The following is a 22932-nucleotide window of genomic DNA, read 5'->3' on the forward strand; positions in this document are numbered from 1 at the left end:
CTAACTCATTATTTAGGAAACAAATGCTGCCCTCCTCTCTCATTGCTCTATGTGATTTGATATCCAGTGCAACATTATGAAGCCATCTTTTCACACTGCATCGCTTTCGCCGTCTGGGAAGGTTTTGTGCCACCGCAATGTCACATCAATTTAATCTCCACTCACCTCATGGGGGAGATATCTTTCTTATTTTATCTGAAGATGCAAGACAAATCGCCTGGCCTGATTCACTTCAAGCACACAGGCTTCACCCACATTTGAAATTCCCATACAATCTGTGCAATACTTACGGTACAATAATGATTGTTTCATCTGTTTGTTGTTACAGTTTCAGTATTGAGCCCAACTACGACTTCTTGTATATCTACGATGGTCCAGACAGCACGGCTCACCTGATTGGCAGCTTTCAAGATAGCAAACTCCCTGAGAAGATAGAAAGCACTTCCAACTTCATGTACTTGGCCTTTCGTAGTGATGGGTCTGTGAGCTACACCGGCTTTCACTTAGAATACAAAGGTACTGAACAATTCTGCCATTTTCTACTTTACATTACTTTGGCTTTCAAACATTTTTGCAAAGCACCACAATGTTAATTATTTGGTTTCCACGTTTCCCTTTTTATCAATACAAAAATACTCAAGACTAAAAGTAAATGCTTGTAATTATTCATTTAAACTGGATATGCAAACTAAAACAAGCTAAAAACAAGAGTACCATGAGTTTGCCACTGTTGTTTGTCTAATGTGGAGGGTCTTTGCCACATTAGGTTCATGAAATAAGATCCTGGTGCCACTCACCCGTAATGGGAATTGAAAGACATGCAAAGTACTGCATAGTGTTTTGTAATTTATGCTGCTCTCTTTGTTATCCTGATTGAATACGACTTTGATCCCATTATAGCTCTATAGTAGACATTTATTTAATCACAGCGTTACACAATTCATATGCATAGTGCCATACAGCATTCGGACTAATTAGGAAAGCCCTCCAATTTTGGTCTGTTGCCATATTTCTGAGTCCATTTATCACTCTCTGATTGACAGCCAAACTGCGGGAGGCCTGTTTTGATCCGGGAAATGTGATGAACGGCACCCGAATGGGCACTGACTACAAGCTGGGCTCTATGGTGACATTTCACTGTGAGGCGGGCTACCAGCTGCAGGGCTACTCCACTCTGACGTGTGTGATGGGCAACAGCAAGAGACCCGAGTGGGACAGAGCAAAGCCCAGCTGTCAAGGTGAGAGATGAATGGGGCAATAACGTGACTGCATGCACTCTGCTCCAGCTGTTTGGGTCAATATTTGATAGAATGTGATACCAGGACTCTGCTGTGTATAACTGTCTGTCCTTGGGGTTTTATTTCTCATCTTGAATACAAGAGTGGGAAACATGTAATTTTGTGCTGTGCAACAAACTACATTCCCCCGTGTCAGTGCAGTACAGTTTAGTTTTCTGGTATTGACAGAATTTTTTTTTTTTGTCGAGGTTAAGACACTGCTCTGAGGGGGGTTGGTGGTATGATTCCCTCTCTCTGGGCATAATTATAAATTAACTACTCTTGTCTAAGCCAGGACTAGATAGATACACATTTATATGATTTCATGAATGTTGTTTTGAAGATATGCAAAATTTGAATATTGAGTATATTGTTCATAGTAAAAGTGACATTGTAAACGTTCAAATAGTGGTATACGGTTGTAGTTCTGCTCTTTTGTTAGTCATTTTTAGGCATTTCGCATTTGTCTGATAATTAAGTCTCAACTAAAACTTTTAGACATGTTTTGAAAAATGCCCGTTGCGTTAACGTAATATCGTCCGACTATAGTTATCGCAATACCCTAAAAATATTGAGGTATTCATTTTTGTCAATGTTCCCTACCTCTATCCAGGGCCACTATGTTGTGACTGGAAGGGCAGCAATATTATGTGTGACATGCAAACTAAAGATGCGTTCAAACTTAACACTAACACATCAAAATTGGGACTTTGGACAGAGACTAAACATTGACTAGATGAGGTCTAAACCAGCACCAAAACAGGACCAAACCAAGTCTAAAGGAAAAGTGTGAATGTGCTATATGATAATAACAGTTTTTTGTACTGCATATCCAAGTATATTTAGAAGAGCAAACACGAAAGACTTGACACTTGCAAATATCGCTCCGTACACTATTTTGTTATCATACACACCTCATCTGCCTAGACTGCATAAGGATCCAGGTGTCATTTTGGGGATTGAGGGGGAACAGGGGCTCCTCCTCTCTCACACCGGGGAGCTGTTCATTACTTTTACACTTGGCACCTGCATAAGTCAAACAGCCCTGAGGTTCAGTGTTTTACTAACTAGCCCATCAGCTACTCCTCATTTAGTAGCTTCACTTAGAGACCCAAAATGCGCCGATGGCTTAACTATATAAAGTCTGCTTCTAATCGTTTCAGATGTCACTACATATGGCCAGCTTCTGCTCATTTATATTACCGTTAATAACTGGTAGATTAGTAGTGCAAGAAGTTTTGGAAAACTATGGGTAAACTATTGTATTTATAATGACTTACTATTTTCTTATAAGAACTTTTAGGGCATTTATCACTTGATTATTGAAACAGTTCAGGAAGCAGCTTAATAAGGCTGTTACCAAAACTTTGTACATGGCTTATTAACACAGATTATTATTTTTTTGGTTAATGGCTCATGGCTACAAATGCTATTAAATGTATAAATGCTTATAAATATAATATATTCTTAACTAAAATATTGTAATGTATAATTACATTACGTAAAAAAATTCACAAACGTTAAACCTGATCATTTATATTTGTCACTAAACCATAGAACTAACACACAGATTTTTGACAGCTGATGTTTTGAAAGTTGGAAAAAATGGCAAATTTAGGGAAGTAAGACTGACTAAATTGTCTTATGATAACTGGGCCAGCATTAGTGAGGTGTTTCCAGCCTGCAGCAGTCAGTATCTATTGAAAATGGCCCATGGGAAGAACAGTAGTAAATAATAACAAGTGCTACACATACGAAGGGAAGGTTGGCTTTATTTGTCCTGCAAATCACTGTTTCACTGTATATATCAGAGTGGATGCTACTTATATAGGCCTGGCATGACAACACAATTTGAAGTGTTATATATTGTTTCAGCAAATATCACAATTAGGGATATCAAGATTATTAATTTGCTTCAGTATTTAATTTATTTAGATATGCCCCCTTTCCCCCCCCCCCACGACTGACTCAATTGTCAAACGCTCTTCTCCTCTAAGGCTAACATTGATATTCCGCTGACTCATCTTCCTGCCTTAATGCCTAAGTGCTTATTGTTCCCCCTTGTTGTCTTGCACATCTTAGTGTAGCAACAGTGACATGTGCATTGTGTAGGCCGGAGGGAGTTGAGAGCAGCTGGTGACAGATCCTTTTACTCTTTATATATTTTTTTCCCTCGACAACTGAGAATGTGTTTGTTTACTGTGGAGGCTCCCCGCCTGATGGCTCGGTCCACAGTGTCTGAGGCTACTGCATTAGCGGGGCCTCTTGACAAATTAGGTACATCATTATCAGCTTAAGATAGGACACTGAGCCACGACGCAGGTGCAGGACAAAGCTCTGGTCATATTAATGAACCCACTTACAGAGTGACTGTCGGCCCACGCTGCGACCGCGGTGCATGTGGAGTCTCAAAGATGGAAAATAATGTGTGTGGCTTTGGTTGGAGACCTGTAGTAGTAGTACTGTATACATTTAGTATGCAGCACAGTTTTTATTTGAGAAAAAACATATAAACAAATATGGCTAATTTGGCTGTATTTTATTTGTATTGCTTTAATAAAATACAAAAACACAAGTATATAATACAAAAGCACAAGTTTAGCATTGTAAACACATCTCGATAAATTTCATCTCCATTCTCGTGTTCAAAACCCTGTTCAAAGGGCCACTCGTTTACTATAACTACATTTAAATTAAATTGGTTTCTTGTCAGTATAAATCACTTTTGTTTGTATTTTTAACCGACTGACTTTACAGGATGCTACTCATATTTTTTGCATTTGGATTAGCTGCATTGCATTTATCATTGATACGAGTCTCTCTCTGGTCGAACATATAAACTCAAGAAACAAAAGACAAAAAAATCCTGGAAAATATGCAAAGAACATGACCAAAACATTTCTGAAGGGAAAAGAAAAGGACTCTCTGATGTGACTCCCCTGGCTTTCATCTAGCTCCACTCCAGTAAAAAAAGGGCCGAGACTAATATGGCTTTTAATAACAGGGCAAGACAGTTCTAAAATAGATAATGAACATTTTGCATCTAAAATTACACTCAAATCCCTGCAGGATATGGGGCTCCCGGGAGTATCCAACATGTTAAAAGTGAAAGCCCACAGTAAAGGTCACTTTATCTGATGTGTGAAAAACTGCTTACACCTGCATTAGTGCCACTTCTAATGGCTTTTCTGATTGTATTTCTGCCCTATTTCCCCAGGTATCCGTTAACCTGGTCAACTCCTGTTTGTTAACTCTGCTTCTCTGTTCCTCTCCCTACAGCCCCATGCGGAGGACATTTCACTGGGTCAGAGGGAACGGTGCTGTCCCCAAATTACCCCCACAATTACACCAGGGGGCAGTCCTGCGTCTATGACATTTTTGTCCCTGGAGATTTCGGTAAGCCCAATCAAGCATAATTTTAAATTGGTTTGTAGACTGTAATTACTTGTGCACTGTTCTGTTGCGGCGAACAGCAGCGAAGTGATGGAAATAAAATGGCTCATAAATTGGGACAGCTTTGCGATATACGTGTTTGGTGTTTTTACTGTTAATGATGTGGATAAAAAAGGAGCCAAGGTTTTTAGGTGACGGAACGCTGCCAAACAAAGACTGGAAACATACATTATTCATTTCGTGTTGGGCCCTAATTTGTGTTTTGTACGTTGCTGTTTCCTTTGAAATGGCTTGTTTGATGGTTATAGAAATTTGAGGTAAGGCTAAACGCAAGGCAGTCACTCCGTTTATGGTGAATTTAAAAGCTTTTGCGATGGCAGGGAATGGCAAGAAGACCAACTGTTGCTTTATTGATCCAGAAGTAAAATATGAAGAATAAGTAGAAAAACACTCACATTTACAGTCATTCCAAGAAGAAGAATAATGAGTAAAATAATGATTTGTTGCTTCCAAATTCTCTAGTCAGAGATCCCAGCTAGCCTTTGCCAGGTTGGATGGATGAATTTTAGTTTTTATACCCTCCCAGCCTAGAGAAACAGCACATTATTGACTTATTAGTGCAAATTAATTTTGAACATTTCATACAAATCATTCTCCTTTTATATCATATTCAAGACTTTTACCTTGGTCTCCACTCAAATGAAAAGAATTCTCCATCAACTTGAAATGCCAAAACAACGGAAGTGCCAATCTGTAGCTAAAAGAAGCAAAAGATGGGGGGTGGAATCCCGTGAATAGATTTTCCTACTTGTAAACAAGTTGAACCTTTCCCAGAATCTGATATTGGTTTGGTTTACTTATGGGCCAGAAGGGAAGGTAAATAAAAATGGGCTGTTGTGAAAATATTGTGTGCAATAGATAATAGGGAGGAAGGTCAGGCTGCAGAGTTCTAGGGGAAATATATAAAGCAAACAAATGCACGATCCCTCAGTTTGTCCTATACATAATTCAGCAACGATCTGTGCTAGACCTTGATGCGGCTCAGCCTGGTTTTCCAAGTTTGTATATCAGGGACGCTGGAGTGAAAAAGATGGATTTAGCATTTTGTAAGCCTGTGCGCAGATTAAACCCCAATGTTGTGATCCGGATGGCACCTTACATCCTCGGTTGCCATCTCCCACTGTTGGAAAAGTTCAGAGAGACCACAGGTTTTTAATAAATATTGCATAGAGAGACGGCGCCCCTTGCTTCAACTGCCTGTGAAGCTTAATGGAGTGTGGAAGTAAGCGAGCAGAATTCCCACCTGGCCCTGCGCGGATGGAGTCGGGAGTGGAGAGGCAGCACTGATGAAGAACAAGAGTGCAGTGGCATGGCTGAAGGAAATGTTAAGAAGTGGTCTGACAAAGAAAATCTCATACTATATCTCTATACTATATATTTACCGTAGCTAATACTGTTACTAAGGTGGGCAACTGTCTGTAATCACACGCAGATTTAGTACAAAACAATTACAACCGGCCTTTTGTTATAGCATCTTATTTCCCCAGAAAGACATTTTTAAGTATTTTTAATATATATTTCTTTTTCAAATGAGACTTCTGCTTCTAACTTTAATATTAATTGTATTGCTATTAACACTGCTAGTGCTTCTGCAATAACTAGTACATCGTTACAATTGCAGTTACTAGTACTAACATTATTTTCAGTGTTTTTGTTGAGCTACAAAATCACAATAGCCACCGCTTCGCAGGGCTTCACAATTTCATTGGTCAATGAAAGACAAGCAGATTAAACATCATTCTGGTAACGAGCAAAAGAATAAATGCCCGGGAGCATTCTCTGTTCTTAGACACTCTTTCTCAGAAAGGAAAAACCCAGTGGAACAAAGAGAATCATTGAGGAGAACCAGAGTGAAGGAGAGATCCACTCTTACGGACGGACAGGCTGCAGCAATGTCCAGGACTGACTCGCATCTCTTTGCAGATACATTTCAAGTCACTATAGTGCTTAAATGTTTTTAAGTAAAAGTAAATTGAAGAAAATTAGAAGGTGTGCAACCCAATGCACACACAGAGTTAAATTATTTTGTTACGTTCCACAACTGTTTCAGTAAATCACAAGCACCTTCTTGCCACCAATCCATTGTTACAAACAGTGATGGTATGTGGTAATAAGTCTTTGTTTAACATCTAGCAATCAATTGCAATAAGTCATTTGGCAAAACGTTTAAAAACCATAAAAATAACTGCCCTTGCAAACAGCAGGTTGGCATCAGCACCTCACCTCTAGGCATACTGTGAGAGGAATCACATTTCAGTGCCTCGTATACAGGTAATTGAAAATTCTTATTGCCTCCAGTGGAGTCTGTGTGTCTTGGTGTACCATAAGCCTCTGAGGCAGTGTGTCATTGTGGTTGAACTGGCAGGAAAGAATTCAGAGGATATTGTATATCTGAGCTGAAGATGCATTTCTACTTTTGAGTTAGTGAACACAACAAAGTCAGGTGTTTTTTTGCTTAACTAAAAGGAAATTATTTAAAATTCATCCTGATATCTTTTGTCTCCACTCTTAGCTCGCAACAGTGATTAACTTTGTGCAGGATTAGTCTTCTTGATTCAGTTATTGATATTTGGGAGTGACTCAAATTCTGGAGTGTGGCCAGATGTGAATCAAACATATAATTGATAAACGAACAGTTGGAAACATTTTTACCTCCTGCTGCCATATTAATGGCATTGACAAATTACTGTGGAGAAATTAACTTTTCCCATTGCGGTATAGTCTGTTGTGTTTGTGTAAAAATGAAAGAAAGGTGTTTAATAGCAGTCCCTTCTGGCAGAAATATATTGGGTTCATCAGTGTGTGGTGTTTTCTTCAGGATTTCATTCTGCCACTCCATTTTTCATCTTGTTTATTTTGCATACACATAATGAACTTCCACAGCATCGTGATGGTTTGAAATCTAATGCACTATTCTGCCTCAAGCTCAACTAGAAACATGTATATTGTGTTCCAACAGACGAGAACTTTTTCCCTTTATATACTGTTAAACTTTGTTTTGTCCATTTCAATAATTCTTCTTCTGTTACTGTTTTCATTAGACATTTGATCAGATTTATTTTCATATACTATATGGCTTTGCCGTACTTTCTCTCTAATATGTGTGTATTGTACAGTATGTGGTGTATTTTAGCCCAAGGCCCTGTTTGTGAACATAAGCTTCTCCTCTGGAACGTATTTGCATAGTTTGCATAGGGATTTGTTATGGAACAACGTGTGATTTAGTTCTGATTTAGTCAAGTTAGTACTTTGCCTACAGTGTTTGTTTGCACTGTTGTCCCTAATGCTTATTTCATTTCACATTCTTCCAATTAGTTTTTCCAACATGTTTCTCTGTTGCCGTTACAAACTTGGATCCGCTGTGAGGCGCTAGCTTCCAGGCTAATGAGTGAAGAGCGGGAGGAATTGGATAAATTGCATTCCGAGCTATTTATTTCCTAGTTGTCTATGTGTGATACCTGACATTTTCACAGATGGTACAGGTCTTTAAGTAAAAGGTGTGAAATTTGACTGTGTCAAAATTGAACACAATGTTATCGGCATGAACTACATATTTTTTTCTTCTTTAGGCAAGAGTTTTTTAATAAGTTGTTTCGTGAGCCCGCCGACGTCAAAAACGGAGATTCTAAAAATATATATATATATATTTTTTTTTTTCCTGTTTTCGCGGATTTCCCAGAGTTTTTTTGGCCCAAAAAAAAAAATTACTGCGCCGAATTTAAGCTGCTCAATAAGACATTTTCATTAATTGCACACTTTGTGTTCCTGTCAAGACTCAATAAAGTTTATCAAACCGACTTGTTTGGTCACAGGATGATTCATTTTCTGGAAAGCTGTCAGTCTGGGTTAGTTTATGACATTGAAGGTATTTTTGTACACCGCAGTATAATAAGAGTTATTTTCAATGTCTTGCATTGATAACTATAATTATGTAGATGATGTAGAGAGGTGGGGTCTATGGAGTAGGGCCTATATTCTAAGAATTCAAGAAAATTATTTAGAATAACATTTTATTTTTAAATTCAACTATAACTTTTGGATGGTAGAAATGTGATTTGATAATGGGAAAATAAAATGTTATTTTTATTTTTATTCCGCCCTCCCCTTTTAAAAATGTCAAGGAAAATCCGTGAAACAACAACTTAAAAAACTCTCTCCTCACATCTTAATTTTTTTAGTTTCAAGAAAAGAATTAATAACGAGACTTAGACAAGACTTATGCTGAAGTAGTCTGATACCTTATTAGTTAACTTAGTGTCATCTTTCAGAAGTGTTACATACGTATGCATTGTATTTACATGGTGAAATTAGAAGGATAGGCAAGGTAAGACAGGAGATACATGACTCCTTTTGCTCTGGCAGAAGAACGTGTCTGTATGAGCGACATATGCATGCTCGTTACAGTAAGTGACAGGAGGCGGAACAGCAGCTCTGACAGACTGTTCTAATACTGTACATTTATGTGGATGCACAAGCTACATCACATGAGGATTCAAATACACAAAGGTGATCCCACCAGTCATACTGATAGAAGCGAGAGGTACCAAATGTATCAAATAAAAGTCATTAAAGACAAATATATACAAACCAAATAAGTACTATGTAACTTTTGTGGTGGAGGGCCGGCCACTAGCTTGTCTCCACATTATTATCATGGAGAGAAGCAGGTGAAGCCACCATGTCAAGTTACAGGTAAGATCTGTGGTGAGGCAAGATGTTTTCAAGCAATAAAATGGCTGTAATCTAATAAGTGCATGAAAGATCAGTCCAGGAAACAGAATGATTTATCCATAGAGACAAGCAGGTGGTGGACCGCCCCACCAGAAAAGTGAAATCATTCATCACCTTTTAATGGGTAACATCCCATTTTTGCAGCCATATTTGACCAGACAATTCCTTTGACTGGAAGAAAATGTTCTGCATACTAAAACAAAAAACTGGCTCATTTTTGATTACATGTTGTTTTCTTTTATAACCACCAGCATCTAAATTATATATATAGATACCACTGGTAGAAATAGACTAATGTTGCCCCATTCTTTTTGGCCTGTTTGTGGTCAGTCCACTATGAACCAATTCAAAGATAGACTAAAGCTCGAACCTCAATTAAAGTGTGACCACTGTTTGCCCCATACCGATGATGGCATTGCCCATTGATAATGGCCGTTGAAAATATATGCCAGCAACCCTTGCAATTGTGTCATACGCTCTGCATGCTTTCAGTAAATGAAACGTCTGTTTGCCGTCACCGCTCTGGAGACCCCACCATACCAGAGCAAAGATGACAGACACCTATTTTATTATTCATCAGCAGAAGGATAAACATATGCTGCCATTTTGCTTACCTTTTGTAAATCCCAGTGCTGTGCCTTATCGTGCCTGCATTCAGCTCTGAGGCACATGTAGCTTTTGAAGGGGTTTGAGATCAGATACCAGTTGTGAGCGTTGCTGTTCCATGGTATTTTATTCATAACACCATTCACAGTATAACATGATCTAAGGATAGTATGTGTGCAGAGCTGATTCACGGGACACTGTGAAATATGTGATGGTTATCAAATCATCACATGGATTTATATGTCCATGGAAAATGAGCTTTGTGTCCGAGACCGTTTTCTTGATACAGTGTGATGCATTTCAATTTGCGTCATCACACTGGATCTGAATACATATGAGGGATGTAAAACAATAGTGACAACACGAGGAATGTCTAAATGCTCTTTTAAGCTGTAAGAGATCTTACCCTTGGGCTTTTTTCCTAAATGTTAGTCTACTTTAATATAAATGTGTCACTTCTGCGTTGGAATAACATTTGACTCTCTTTTTTTGTCAGGGGTTGAAATAGCAAACTAGTAATGCTGTGAATAGGCAATTTATTTGTCCGATGCTGTGCTACGACCAGCAAATAGCACAGTTACAATAGATGGCACAGATAATGGGTGCAAATGTTCAAGATTCATTCAAGATTCAATTTTTATTGTCTTTTTTATGTGCACATAAAAAAGAGATATCATTTTGCAGAATCCCTCAAGTTACAAATGAGCACAAAACTATAATACACATAAATAGTATCAATTTAAATAAATACTAGTGTTTAAAGGGTCCCAAACCCAGGGATTGCACAAACTGAGGTTGGAAATGCATTTGAAAATTTGAGCAATGAGCTGTAAGGTGAATTATTTAAAATATTATTTTCACTGTTTTAAAAATTATAAAAGCTTAACCCGCTTTCAACAATTTGCTGCATGTCATTACCCGGTTTCATTCCCATTGTAATATAAAGCCTATGCGCCAAAAATCTGCAAAAATAACAAAATGAAATGGTGAAATCCCAGTCCAAATCTCTCTAAAGGGGACATGCTACACAGAATTAACTTTTAACCTTTAGTTGTAAATTGATTGATTGATTGATTGATTGATGTGTTTGTTTCCGAATTGTTGCCTTGAGTGCTCAGAAAAGTTGTTGTCACCTACCCTCTTACTACATTTTTAAATTAAGAGTCTGAGTGATACACATTAGGTTAAAAATGTCACATAGCCATTCTAAAAAAGAAAAACGCATAAATCAAAATTCGTTATTTGCCACAGTGTTTAACATTTCGGCCATTTTGGACAGGAAGTCGATGCAACTTCCAATACTAAGCCGATTGAGATGAACAATGCATTCTACTTATGTTTAAAAAGATTATGTATCACTTAAGTAAAAGGTCAATCAGACTCATATATCATCAAGTCCACGCCCCTATGTGGTGTACTACTGCAAATAAATGTGAAAAGTAAAAGAGAAAGTTTGTACCTAACGACATTGTGCACATGCGTTCACAAATGGTCTATGCTTGAAGATGTGGAGTTATTCCTTTTTTAAGACTGTGGACTGCAAAATAGAATAAAGTTTGATTAAAAGTGAGAGCCATTGGTCATACCAGGCAATTCATCCAGTTCATGGTCAGTGCCTCCATCAGTCGTCCCCTTGCGAGGCACCATTTGTTTATTCATGGTACAGGAGGAGAATGGAGTGCCGTGGAGCGACAGAGATAGAGGCTGTTGAGGGATTATGACATTTTTCTTTTGGGCATTATTGTGGTGATCCTATCTGCCCATGCCCTTGTTCTGACGGGGAGAGGACTCTTGTCCCACAATCTCATGATAAAGAACCAGGGTTAGAGCTTAAAGAGAAGTTCAGAGTGATGGAGTGAGATACAAGTCAGCCATATTGAATCTGGCATTAACAACTGTTTATAGAAAGTACATTTATTAGGCATTTTTTAATATGAAAATAATATCCTTTTCAAGGTTACAGTGAATTGCTTGTCCAACAGGATGAACCATTTTATATATTTTGTCATTATGTTGATGACTTACATTGAAAACTCTATTGGTGCAATACAGATATTGCTTTTGATCATATTTTTATGGAGTATAAATGCACTGACTTTTCTCTACACAATGCAGCCCTTATTCACATAAATACTCTCTTGGTTGTGTGGTTGTGTGTAACTAAATCTGTTTCAAGTATTACCTCATTGAAATTGAGTTTGAAATGTTGTGACTCTACCGTATATCTCCGCTGCTATGTATGAGGGTTAGGGGTTAGGGGTTAGGGTTAGGGTTAGGGTTAGGGTTAGGGTTAGGGTTAGGGTTAGGTTTAAGATAAGATAAGGGATAAGATATTCCTTTATTGTCCACACATGGGCAAATTCTATTGTTGCAACGCAGGTAGATACAGAGGAAAAGGACAGATAACTTTGAGATATTTCGAGTTAGGGTTAGCATGCTTATTGTCGACATTCTGGCTGCCCAGGTGTGCATCATTGTCTTGCCTCAAAATCCTTTGTACACAGTTGATATTTCCAGCAGGATAACAAGTCGTCTTATTCTTGTCACAAAACGCTCTATTGTCCAAAGCAGTTCCCGGAACATGACAGTGATTTTAATTTCCTCTGCTTCTGTACACCAATCACAGCCCAATTGAGCACCTTTAGAGTGGGGTTTTCTCACCGTGACTTGAGAGACAAATACCTGCAGGAAATGTGTGTATTGAGTCAGAATGAACAAAGAGTTGCTTCCATGTTTAGTCCATGCACCAGTGAACATGCACAAGCTCAAATCTCCCCACGCAGATGGGTTTATGTGGAATAGCAGTTTTGGTTTGCACTTCTTTTATTTAGTTGTAAAAGCTTTTTATTTAGTTGTAAAAGCTCCCTACATGCATATTCTAATGTGCGTGATTTAATGTCGAAACAAAATCTCCCATAAAAAAAAAAAAAAAAATTCTGATTTGGGAAAAAACAACTTTTCATGCAAATACAGATTAATATCAAATGAGTATTCTGTGTGGAGTGTGTTAGTTTTATAGTTATATTTGCAGTGTTAAGCCCTGCAGGCGTCATGAGCAGAAATACCTGCTCAGTACTTAAATTAAATCCACTGCCTCAAAGTGTGTAAAGAGCATCTCTTTATATTTTGGAATAAATCAAGGTTGATTGTGGCATAATAATGTCGCCCATTGTTCATATGCAGTGCATTACATTACTGCGACGAGACCCAGAGGACAAAATATTCATCATAGTCCTGCATAAATTAGGCAACAAGTTTACCATGGTTTATTGACTTAATATCTGGACATGATTACAGCAAAGGAGCAGATTGGTGTCATGGTTGGCTGCCTTTGGATTAGAGGCACAATGAACAGCACTGTATTTGGTACATGTGTGTAGAGTTAGTGAGTGTGCAGCCCCTGTGTTGCTATGCTAATGCTCTAGTAGTGAGAAGTCCCTTAGGGTAAAACCATCTCTTATTCCACATCGGCTTTGTGCCATAGGCGTCCTCACGTCTCGCTAGATAAAGAGCCTCTGTTGTCTTTGTGAACACACCTTCTGTGTGGTGGGTTCTATTGTCTTCCCTTCTAGTCTATGTTTTTGCTGCTTCTAGTTTGTACGGCGAGGCCTGTGTCAAACATAAGGTTACATGTTATCTCATTATGGAAACATACAAACATTGCTCACTTTCCAAGTGACACCTGGTTGAACATTTGTACTCAAGTGTGATCTCATGGGGAAGAGTGCAGCGCTGCCTCTTGTGGTTCCAGAAGTCATTTAGGTATCAGTCTTTCTTAGTTGTTGTGGATATAATGGTCTCATTGTGCTAAACAAGACTGCCAGAGAAAATCCAGGGCTAGAGAGGGAACATGACAGATAGCTTCTACATAATTCATTGCCAGAAGGACCAACATATGCCGCTATATTTTACCTTTAGCAGTAGCGTCTGTTACGTGTGCTGGTTTTCTTCTTTGATGGTTTCATGTGGATTATGTTGTGGAATATAGGACTATGACAAACTTTCAGGAACGATTTTTATAAAAACTACACCTCAAATATTAAAAGTGTTGTTTTTCAAAAGTGTTACCAACATCCATTTACTAAAACTCATGAAATAATGTTACAATAGGCCAACATTGCAGTCAGTTGTATTGATTATTTTTGATTATTTATATAGTTTAAGCATTTTATAAGCAATATATGCCAAGCTAATGTGGAGATAGTTACAGGAAGGAGGGCCAAACCTAGTCCAGTGTTATGTTTCTAAAGATGCTTTGCTGTGTCTATATCCTCAAACCTCTAATCTTTGTGCCAATATAAATCGTGGAGTAAAGGTAAAGAAGTAATAGGTGTAAATCAGAAAGTAGGTACAGTAGCTGGGATCATTGACTTTGTAGGTTTGTTTTGGCAGTTGTTCTTGAATGCTTATTTTTGTTGCATTGTAAGCCGTAACAACCGGGACGGCTTACGCTTTGGTATGCAAAAATAAACGCTGATTGGTTTAGTTCGCTGTCTTCACAATGCGGATAAAACTCCACAAAGGATGTCAGGATGATTCTGCACAAGGCTCTCAGAATACAATGTTTTCTGTCATTCTTAATATACACACGTACTGTACTGTACTAAAGAAGTCTCAGTCCCAGGTTTTCTCTGGATCCAGTGGGCCGCATCTCTGCACACACAATGAAAGATCACATTATTTTCAAGGATGTGCACACAGTGATATCATCAAGAATGTTTAATTGGAAATATTCATGCCCTGAGTGTTTAAAATAATCCCCAGTTCATTACCATAAGCTCTGTGTAGTTCTCCCATTGCTCTGTAGTCGAGATAAGATTTTGTGATCCTGCTGCTGATCCCACATGCTGTGTCATTAGTCAGAGGTGGCTTAATCAATTTAAAGGTCAAAGTCTAGACACATATCCTCATTCCACCATCTTCACATGTCAATTATATAGGGAGTGATAGATAAAGTAGTTAATTGTAGATAGTAGTCCTAACCTGATAATCTTTGTATCGTATCATTGTTCTGAAACACTGATATAGTTATAGGTTTTGGCAATGTGTAAAGGGTAGATTAGGCACTACGTCCAACACGTGTATAATATATTATAATAAATGCTCTTAGAACAAAAAATTACAAATGAAATAAAAATAATATCATTTCATTGCTCCTTATAGTGTGGATAGTGGCATTCAGTTTAAAATTGTATAGACATGACAAATTTGTGTTCCCAGAAAATGTATTCAATGTATTTCATTTCAATCAGGAAAACCCCTACTGAGATCGAGGTCTCTTTTTCAAGGGGCACAAAGAGGTCAGGTCAATAAGGTCAATAAAAATACATTAAAAATAATTATTTATTTTTTTATCAAAAATAAAGTCCAACAGTTTAATAGCAGATTACATAAAGTGCAATAAATGCAAATGCGAAAGTGCCACAGTTTCACAATAAGTTCACTCATCACTCAGCAAACAGGCAGAAATAATGTAAAAGCCTATAGCCACCATTGTTTTATTAAATTATCTAACTTTTACCATACTTTATTAAAATTAAACATTTATTTTGGTCAATTTAATGTTTACTAATAAAACAGGTCTATATTTTCAGCTGTGGCTGTTGTGAAGTGTAAAGCTGTGGAGCCATCCTTTTTCTGCACAATCACGCTGGTTTGATGAACTGGTGTTTCAGTTGGTTCTGGCTGCTCCTTCAGCACCCTCTCCCTCTCCCTCTCCTCATTCCTTCGTTTCTAACTCCCTGTCAAAGCGCATCCACATAATCACTTTCATTGGTTAATTCTTGTTACATGCAAAGAGCTTCACTTTTACGTGCAGCTTAACTCCATACAAAGATAGTCAAGACCTGAAGGTACCGCACATCGAGAAAAGTATCAGGCAACTTTATACTTAACATTTTATTAAACACGCTGCAAGCCTCCTCTATCTGCTCGCAGAGCAACCAGGAGAGGAAGGGAAATCGAACGGGAGATGTGGGGGGAGTCCCACGCCTCTGATCAGAATAAACTGAAAACGTGCATATTACGAATCAAGCTCTGGCTCTCATTTAGTCAAATCCTAAAACACATCACGACTGATGCTCCTTTTGAGCTCATGGTTTCAGTGCTTTCATTGCTCCATTGATCCGGCCTCATCATGTTTATCTGGAGCGTGCCAAAAGCGCAGTTCAGACCTCAGGCCTGAATTAATGTTGGTCAGACCCAAGACTATTTCTTTTATTGAATGGCTTGAGGCTTAAGCTGGAGATGGAGCTTGATTCAGCCCAGGATTTCAGGATAAGCCTGGAAGTTTTCAACAATATTGATGGAATACCTTCTTAATGGCCGAGTTGTGTATGTTGTCCTTTGGTGATTTGGTTCTCAAGATTTCCCAATCAGAATGAGCCTCATGAGTCTCTCATTTGGGTTACAAAATCCAGCGTGTTTGTGTGGCGGTAGAGTGCTTGTCTTCTGATCTGAAGGTCAGCGTCTGCGAACACTGGTGTGAATGCGTGAGTGGGTCCTTGACTCTTGCACTCTAACTACCTTGAAGGTAGAAAAGCACTGTACAGTGAGGAAAGGCAGCAAACACCCTACATTGGGGAATCTGAAATTTTCATCGTAGGTGCAGTTGCACAGTGAGAGAAAAAGAAAGAAAAAAGAAAAATTAGAAATCGCATTGTATGATTTTTAAATTATTTATTTGTATGCTTTTGCTGCATAACATAACTGTGACCATTTACCATTTAACTCTCTGATCTGAACCGTCACCACCTAAAGCATAGCACTTGCACCAATCATGATTTAGTTGGTTAGCTGGTACACTCAGCTGCAGCTCAGTGGGGGAATTCTGGAGATTCTGAGCTGAACATGAGAAAAACATACATACCGTACATACATATGTCCTCAATATGCAGGTTAAGACAACTCGGGTTCAGGTGTGAGTCTAGTTCTTTTTTTTGAACCAGTGAGAGTGCGGACCCTACCATATATTTTATTCATTTTTTATTGTATAATTTAGTCAAGCAATTGCAATAACCTTTTTTCAAATATTTTCTTTATCTTGCAGTGCTGTTTGGACAGTTTGTGTTTTTCCAGACCTTGATGACTGATGTGGTGGAGATCTACGATGGCTCCTCCACAGAGTCTGCCCTTCTGTCCTCTATCTATGGATCTCACTCAGGTAAAAGCTTTAGCTCTCTAACCTTCAGCTTTAATGCTACAAGCAAGTGGGTATTTTTAGACTGGGGAGGAGAAGCAAACTTCCCTGTTGAAGCAGGAAAGTTTGTGCTGTTGTTGTTCCTGCAAATATATATATATATATATATATATATATATATATATATATATATATATATATATATATATATATATATATATATATATAATTATTAACATTTCTTGTCATCCACAGGCGAGACATTGCCTTTGAGTTCAGGAAATAAAATAACACTGAAGTTTTCTGCAAATGGAAGTGAAACTGCAAAAGGATTTCATTTTGTGTACCAAGGTAAGCATTGGGAAATGGTACCATAATATGAATGTAAGGTTTTTACTTTAGCATTTTTTCCTATACTGAAAGAATGATATTTATTATTTTAATTGGCTGATGAAATGTTTGCAACCCAACATAATGTAGATAAATAGAATGTATCAAATATCTTCAATATATGTTCAAATTCAAGTAGCTGACAAAAAGTGAATGAATGGTGAAAAGAAACACAAAAGCGTAAAAATATTACCTATACACATTCACAGTATGACATCAAACTTGGTGACATCACCAAGACAAGATACAAGTCGGTCCTGTGGTGATGCAACCCCGCTCACAGTGAGAATGGATGTCTTTCCAAGTTATTTCTAAAGCAATAAAAACACCTGAAGTTGTATAAATGCAAGACATATAGATCAGTTTATTGCCATACGCAAAGCAATAACATCCCTATGAAGACAAGCTTGTGGCAGATATTCCACCAGAAAGGTAAATGGTGTAGGTTAGAGCTGTTGTGAGCTGTCCTTCTTTCATTGTGGTCTATGTACCTTTGCTCCTTATCTCTCCTCACACATGCGTCTTGTCTTCTCGCCCTGTAGCTGTCCCCAGGACCAGTTCTTCACAGTGCAGCTCAGTGCCTGAACCGCGGTTTGGGAAGCGGATCGGCAACGACTTTGGCACAGGCATGGCAGTGCTCTTTGAGTGTAATCCAGGCTACACGCTGCATGGAGCCACTGCCATCAGGTGTGAGACCGTGCCCAATACTTTGGCCCAGTGGAACGGCACAGTGCCCACATGTGTCGGTGAGTCTCCTCCAGCTACACCACTCTAACACACATGCGCACGCACACGCACGCACACGCACACACACACGAACACGCACACACACACACACACACACACACACAGAAGGAGCAGGTGTATCCAAATGATTGTTATTCTTCCTCTTCGACAACAGTTTCACTAATGTCAGTCTTTTGTGTTTTTCTCTGTATGCATGCATTTTCTTTTTCTTTCCTGCTCGACTGAGTAATACAGTATACAATGTTAAATACTGACGCAGGTGCACATTGTATTAGCATAAATGCGTGTTTACTTTACGTAAGAATTTGGCATGGATTGCAAGTTGCTCATAATCAACCAGAAGATGTAGTAAATTATCAGGATGAGTACAAAACCTTTCTCATGCCATTCCCGTGTCTGTATGAAGGACAAATATAGTTTGGCAACCCTGAAAGGAAAAATAAAATCTGATAAAAACCCTGACAGTTGTAGAATGTTAAGACACCTAGCAAGACGCAATTTAAAGTAAGTCAGATTTCAAGCACCAAATAGCTTTTCGTACATTTGCAGAGAACCATAAACAGATCTGATGAATGAGAACACTGTTACTTTTAGCCGACCTTCACATGCACTGTGTGCCAGCTATGTTTTTACATGGTTTTCGTCTGCTCTTCATTCTGAGATGCAGTGGTTTTGGCATGCAAATCCACAACACATCCCACCTGGTATAAAAGAGCCCCTGAATCAGTTATATATGTGCCATCTGTTTACACACTCCTCTCATCAATTTACATGTTTTTAGCAAGCATTGAATAAACATGAATATGTATGGGAAAAAAATTCACACATTTTTTGTTTGCATGGGTTTACATGGAGCAGTTTTTCTAAGGGGCAATCTAGTGTCAGCCTCCCACATAGCAAGGGTAGATGTGGAACCACTTTTGATTGAGGTAGGAAAATAATAAGACTATAGTCATTTTTCAAAAGCCTGGACTTTAATGAGCTTTTAATCATTATAATGGTTTTCCCTCATAATTATCTTACATGTTTGAGTAATCCTGTATTTAAAGGACAAAAAATATACTACAAATACTTCCATCCATCCTTCAATTTTCTGCCGCTTATCCGGGGCCGGGTCGCGGGGGCAGCAGTCTGAGCAGGGACTCCCAGACTTCCTCCTCCCCAGACACTTCCTCTAACTCCTCCGGGGGGATCCCGAGGCGTTCCCAGGCCAGCCGAGAGACATAGTCTCTCTAGCGTGTCCTGGGTCTTCCCCGGGGCCTCTTCCCGGTGGGACATGCCTGAAACATCTTCCGAGGGAGGCGCCCAGGAGGCATCCGGAACAGATGCCCGAGCCACCTCAGCTGGCTCCTCTCCACGTGGAGGAGCAGCAGCTCTACTCCGAGCTCCCCCCGTGTGGCCGAGCTCCTCACCTTATCTCCAAGGGAGCGCCCAGCCACACGGCGGAGGAAACTCATTTCGACCGCTTGTATCCGCGATCTTGTTCTTTCGGTCACTACCCAAAGCTCATGACCATAGGAGAGGGTAGGAACGTAGACCGACCGGTAAATAGAGAGCTTTGCCTTTCGGCTCAGCTCCCTCTTTACCACAACGGTCCGATGCAGCGACTGCATCACTGCAGCCGCTGCACCGATCCGCCTGTCGATCTCACGCTCCATCCTTCCCTCACTCGTGAACAAGACCCCCAGATACTTGAACTCCTCCACTTGGGGCAAGGACACCCCACCCACCTGAAGAGGGCAAGCCACCTTTTTCCTGTCGAGAACCATGGCCTCGGATTTGGAGGCGCTGATTCTCATCTCAGCCGCTTCACACTCGGCTGCAAACCGTCCCAGTGCATGTTGCAGGTCCGGGTTTGATGGAGCCATCAGGACAACATCGTCTGCAAACAGCAGAGATGAGATCCTGTGGTCCCCAAACCGGACACCCTCCGACCCCTGACTGCGCCTAGAAATTCTGTCCATAAAAATTATGAACAGAACCGGTGACAAAGGGCAGATCTGGCCTTTGTCCAACATGCACTGGGAACAGGTCTGACCGGAGACCTTGCGACCACAGCTACGAGCAGCCGCATCAACAATGGAGGCGGAGAACATGGTCCACTCGGACTCAATGTCCCCAGCCTCCCCCGGGACATGGGAGAAGCTCTCCCGGAGGTGCGAGTTGAATACCCTACTGACAGAGGGCTCCACTAGACGTTCCCAACAGACCCTCACAATGCGCTTGGGTCTGCCAAGTCTGTCCGGCTTCCTCCTCCGCCAGCGGATCCAACTCACCACCAGGTGGTGATCGGTTGACAACTCTGCCCCTCTCTTCACCCGAGTGTCCAAGACACGCGGCCGGAGGTCAGATAACACGACAACAAAGTCGATCATTGACCTCCGGCCTAGGGTGTCCTGGTGCCATGTGCACTGATGAACACCCTTGTGCTTGAACATGGTGTTCGTTATGGACAAACCGTGGCTAGCACAGAAGTCCAATAACTGAACACCGCTCGGGTTCAGATCAGGGAAGCCGTTCTTCCCGATCACCCCTCTCCAGGTGTCCCTGCATTGCCCACGTGGGCGTTGAAGTCCCCCAGTAGAACAACGGAGTCCCCAGTCGGTGCACTGTCCAGTACTCCTCCCAAGGACTCCAAGAAGGCCGGGTACTCTGCACTGCTGTTCGGCCTGTAGACCGCCACAACAGTGAGAGACCTGTCCCCCACCCGAAGGCGGAGGGACGCGACCCTCTCGTTCACTGGGTTAAATTCCAACACGTGGCGGCTGAGCTGAGGGGCTATAAGCAAGCCCACACCAGCCCGCCGCCTCTCCCCGCGGGCAACACCAGAGAAGTGGAGCGTCCAGCCCCTCTCGAGGAGATGGGTTCCAGAGCCCAAACTGTGCGTGGAGGTGAGGCCGACCATATCTTGTCGGTATCGCTCAACCTCCCGCACAAGCTCAGGCTCTTTCCCCCCCAGCGAGGTGACATTCCATGTCCCCAGAGTTAGTCTCTGTGTCTGGAGATCTGGTCGCCGAGGCCCCTGCCGTCGACTGCCGCCCAGATCTCTCTGCACCGGCCCCTTATGGATCCTCCTGCGGGTGGTGGGCCCACGGGAGGGCGGCCCCACGTCGCTCCTTCGGGCTGTGCCCGGCCGGGCCCCGTGGGGTAAGACCCGGCCACCAGGCGCTCGCCATGGAGCACCCATCCCAACCGATCTTTGTCTGACCCGTCACCTAGGACCTGTTTGCCTTGGGAGACCCTACCAGGGGCTTGAAGCCCCCGACAACATAGCTCCGGGGATCATTCGGGCGCTCAAACCCCTCCACCACGTTAAGGTGTCGGTTCAAGGAGGAGACTACAAATACTTGTTTATAAAAAACAAAATCAACATCTGTATCTCTCCTGTTTCCCATGGCATAAATTAGTTGCAGAGGGAATTACACAAGTTGATAAAGTTTTCCCGGGGAAGCTAGCTTGCTAAACAGTTGTACTGGTCGTGATTAGATGGGAAAATGCACTGAATGTGTCTGGCGATGATGTATGGACTTCAAAACAGCCACGCCACAGATTGAGGAAACGTCACAGATTGGGGAAGTTGAGTGTTTTTGACTCTCGGAGGGGAGAGGACTTTCTAACCAGGATCCATTAAGCTATTGTGAATGAAGGGAAATGCTACTCAAGGTATGTTTTTAATGAGGGAACAGTGTTAGAGATTACACCGATCTGTTAGCAAAGACCTTATTTCAATGAGATGGGATTAGCATGAAGTAACATTTTATAAACTACAACTCTAGTAGGATGTTCCTGGTATAGGGAAAGAAATCAAGAACAATAGTGACACAGGTGCGTTGTGATTCATAAATATATACTTTATATTTTTATGCTTGACTAAATTTCACATGGTGCCAACACTGTTTTTCAAAGGGCATGAACTTAGTCTCACACAGACTCCCACCTGTCTAACTCTAGAAGATAAAGAAGTACATGAGCTGTGAGAAAAGATCTATGGAAAGCCAGGACCGATGCCAAACAACAAATTCAGAGTTCACACGGGTTTACTGCCAAGTGCTGAGGGAATAGAAGTGGCACGCGCGCTCCCATTTTAAACACAGTGATTCTTATCTGGAAATTCAATCTGGCTGCAGCATCGCTCTCTCCCAGAGGCTGTATGCAGTGCTCCAGAATAATGGATATATATAGTTTTATGGCAGTTTCCACAAAAACACAATGCTCAATTACCCATCTTGTTTACAGGGAATGTTGCTATTACGTTGTGCTAACATTTGAAATACCGGTACCTGTACATTGTTTTATATATGGGCAAAGACAAATTGATTGAATCTTTTGAACTGAACATTTTGATTTAATTAGTGTAGGATGAATGGTTGCATAATGTTTGGAATAACTACGCTTGTATAATTTACTTCTTGACTAGATACGAATTGGAGTGTGCTTTGTTTATCTTTCGCAACACGAAGTAACATTATTTCTTGTGTAATTGGTGAAGTAATTTTAAATGTTCTGAAACAATCCTCTAAATAGGTTTAGGCGTATGACGCGGCAGTGGTTAAAGTTCTATTCTGTTCATTCACATCAAAGTGCTGCAAG

General features: G+C 40.4%; 1 protein-coding gene across 3 annotated transcripts in view; it reads left to right on the top strand.

Moving 5' to 3' along the window:
• Window positions 1-22932, top strand: part of LOC140373520 (CUB and sushi domain-containing protein 3-like) — a 211921-nt gene that overhangs the window by 95180 nt on the left and 93809 nt on the right. For all 3 annotated transcript variants that reach the window (XM_072460052.1, XM_072460054.1, XM_072460053.1), the window contains exons 29-34: window positions 329-516; window positions 1044-1238; window positions 4557-4673; window positions 17116-17229; window positions 17461-17556; window positions 18138-18341. In XM_072460052.1, the coding sequence (XP_072316153.1) occupies window positions 329-516; window positions 1044-1238; window positions 4557-4673; window positions 17116-17229; window positions 17461-17556; window positions 18138-18341 (914 nt within the window). The remainder of the gene's footprint in view (window positions 1-328; window positions 517-1043; window positions 1239-4556; window positions 4674-17115; window positions 17230-17460; window positions 17557-18137; window positions 18342-22932) is intronic.

The sequence above is a fragment of the Eucyclogobius newberryi genome, unplaced genomic scaffold, assembly GCF_026437365.1.
Source record: "Eucyclogobius newberryi isolate DKJ021-1_F unplaced genomic scaffold, fEucNew1.0.hap1 SCAF_3, whole genome shotgun sequence".
Classification (NCBI taxonomy): Eukaryota; Metazoa; Chordata; class Actinopteri; order Gobiiformes; family Gobiidae; genus Eucyclogobius; species Eucyclogobius newberryi.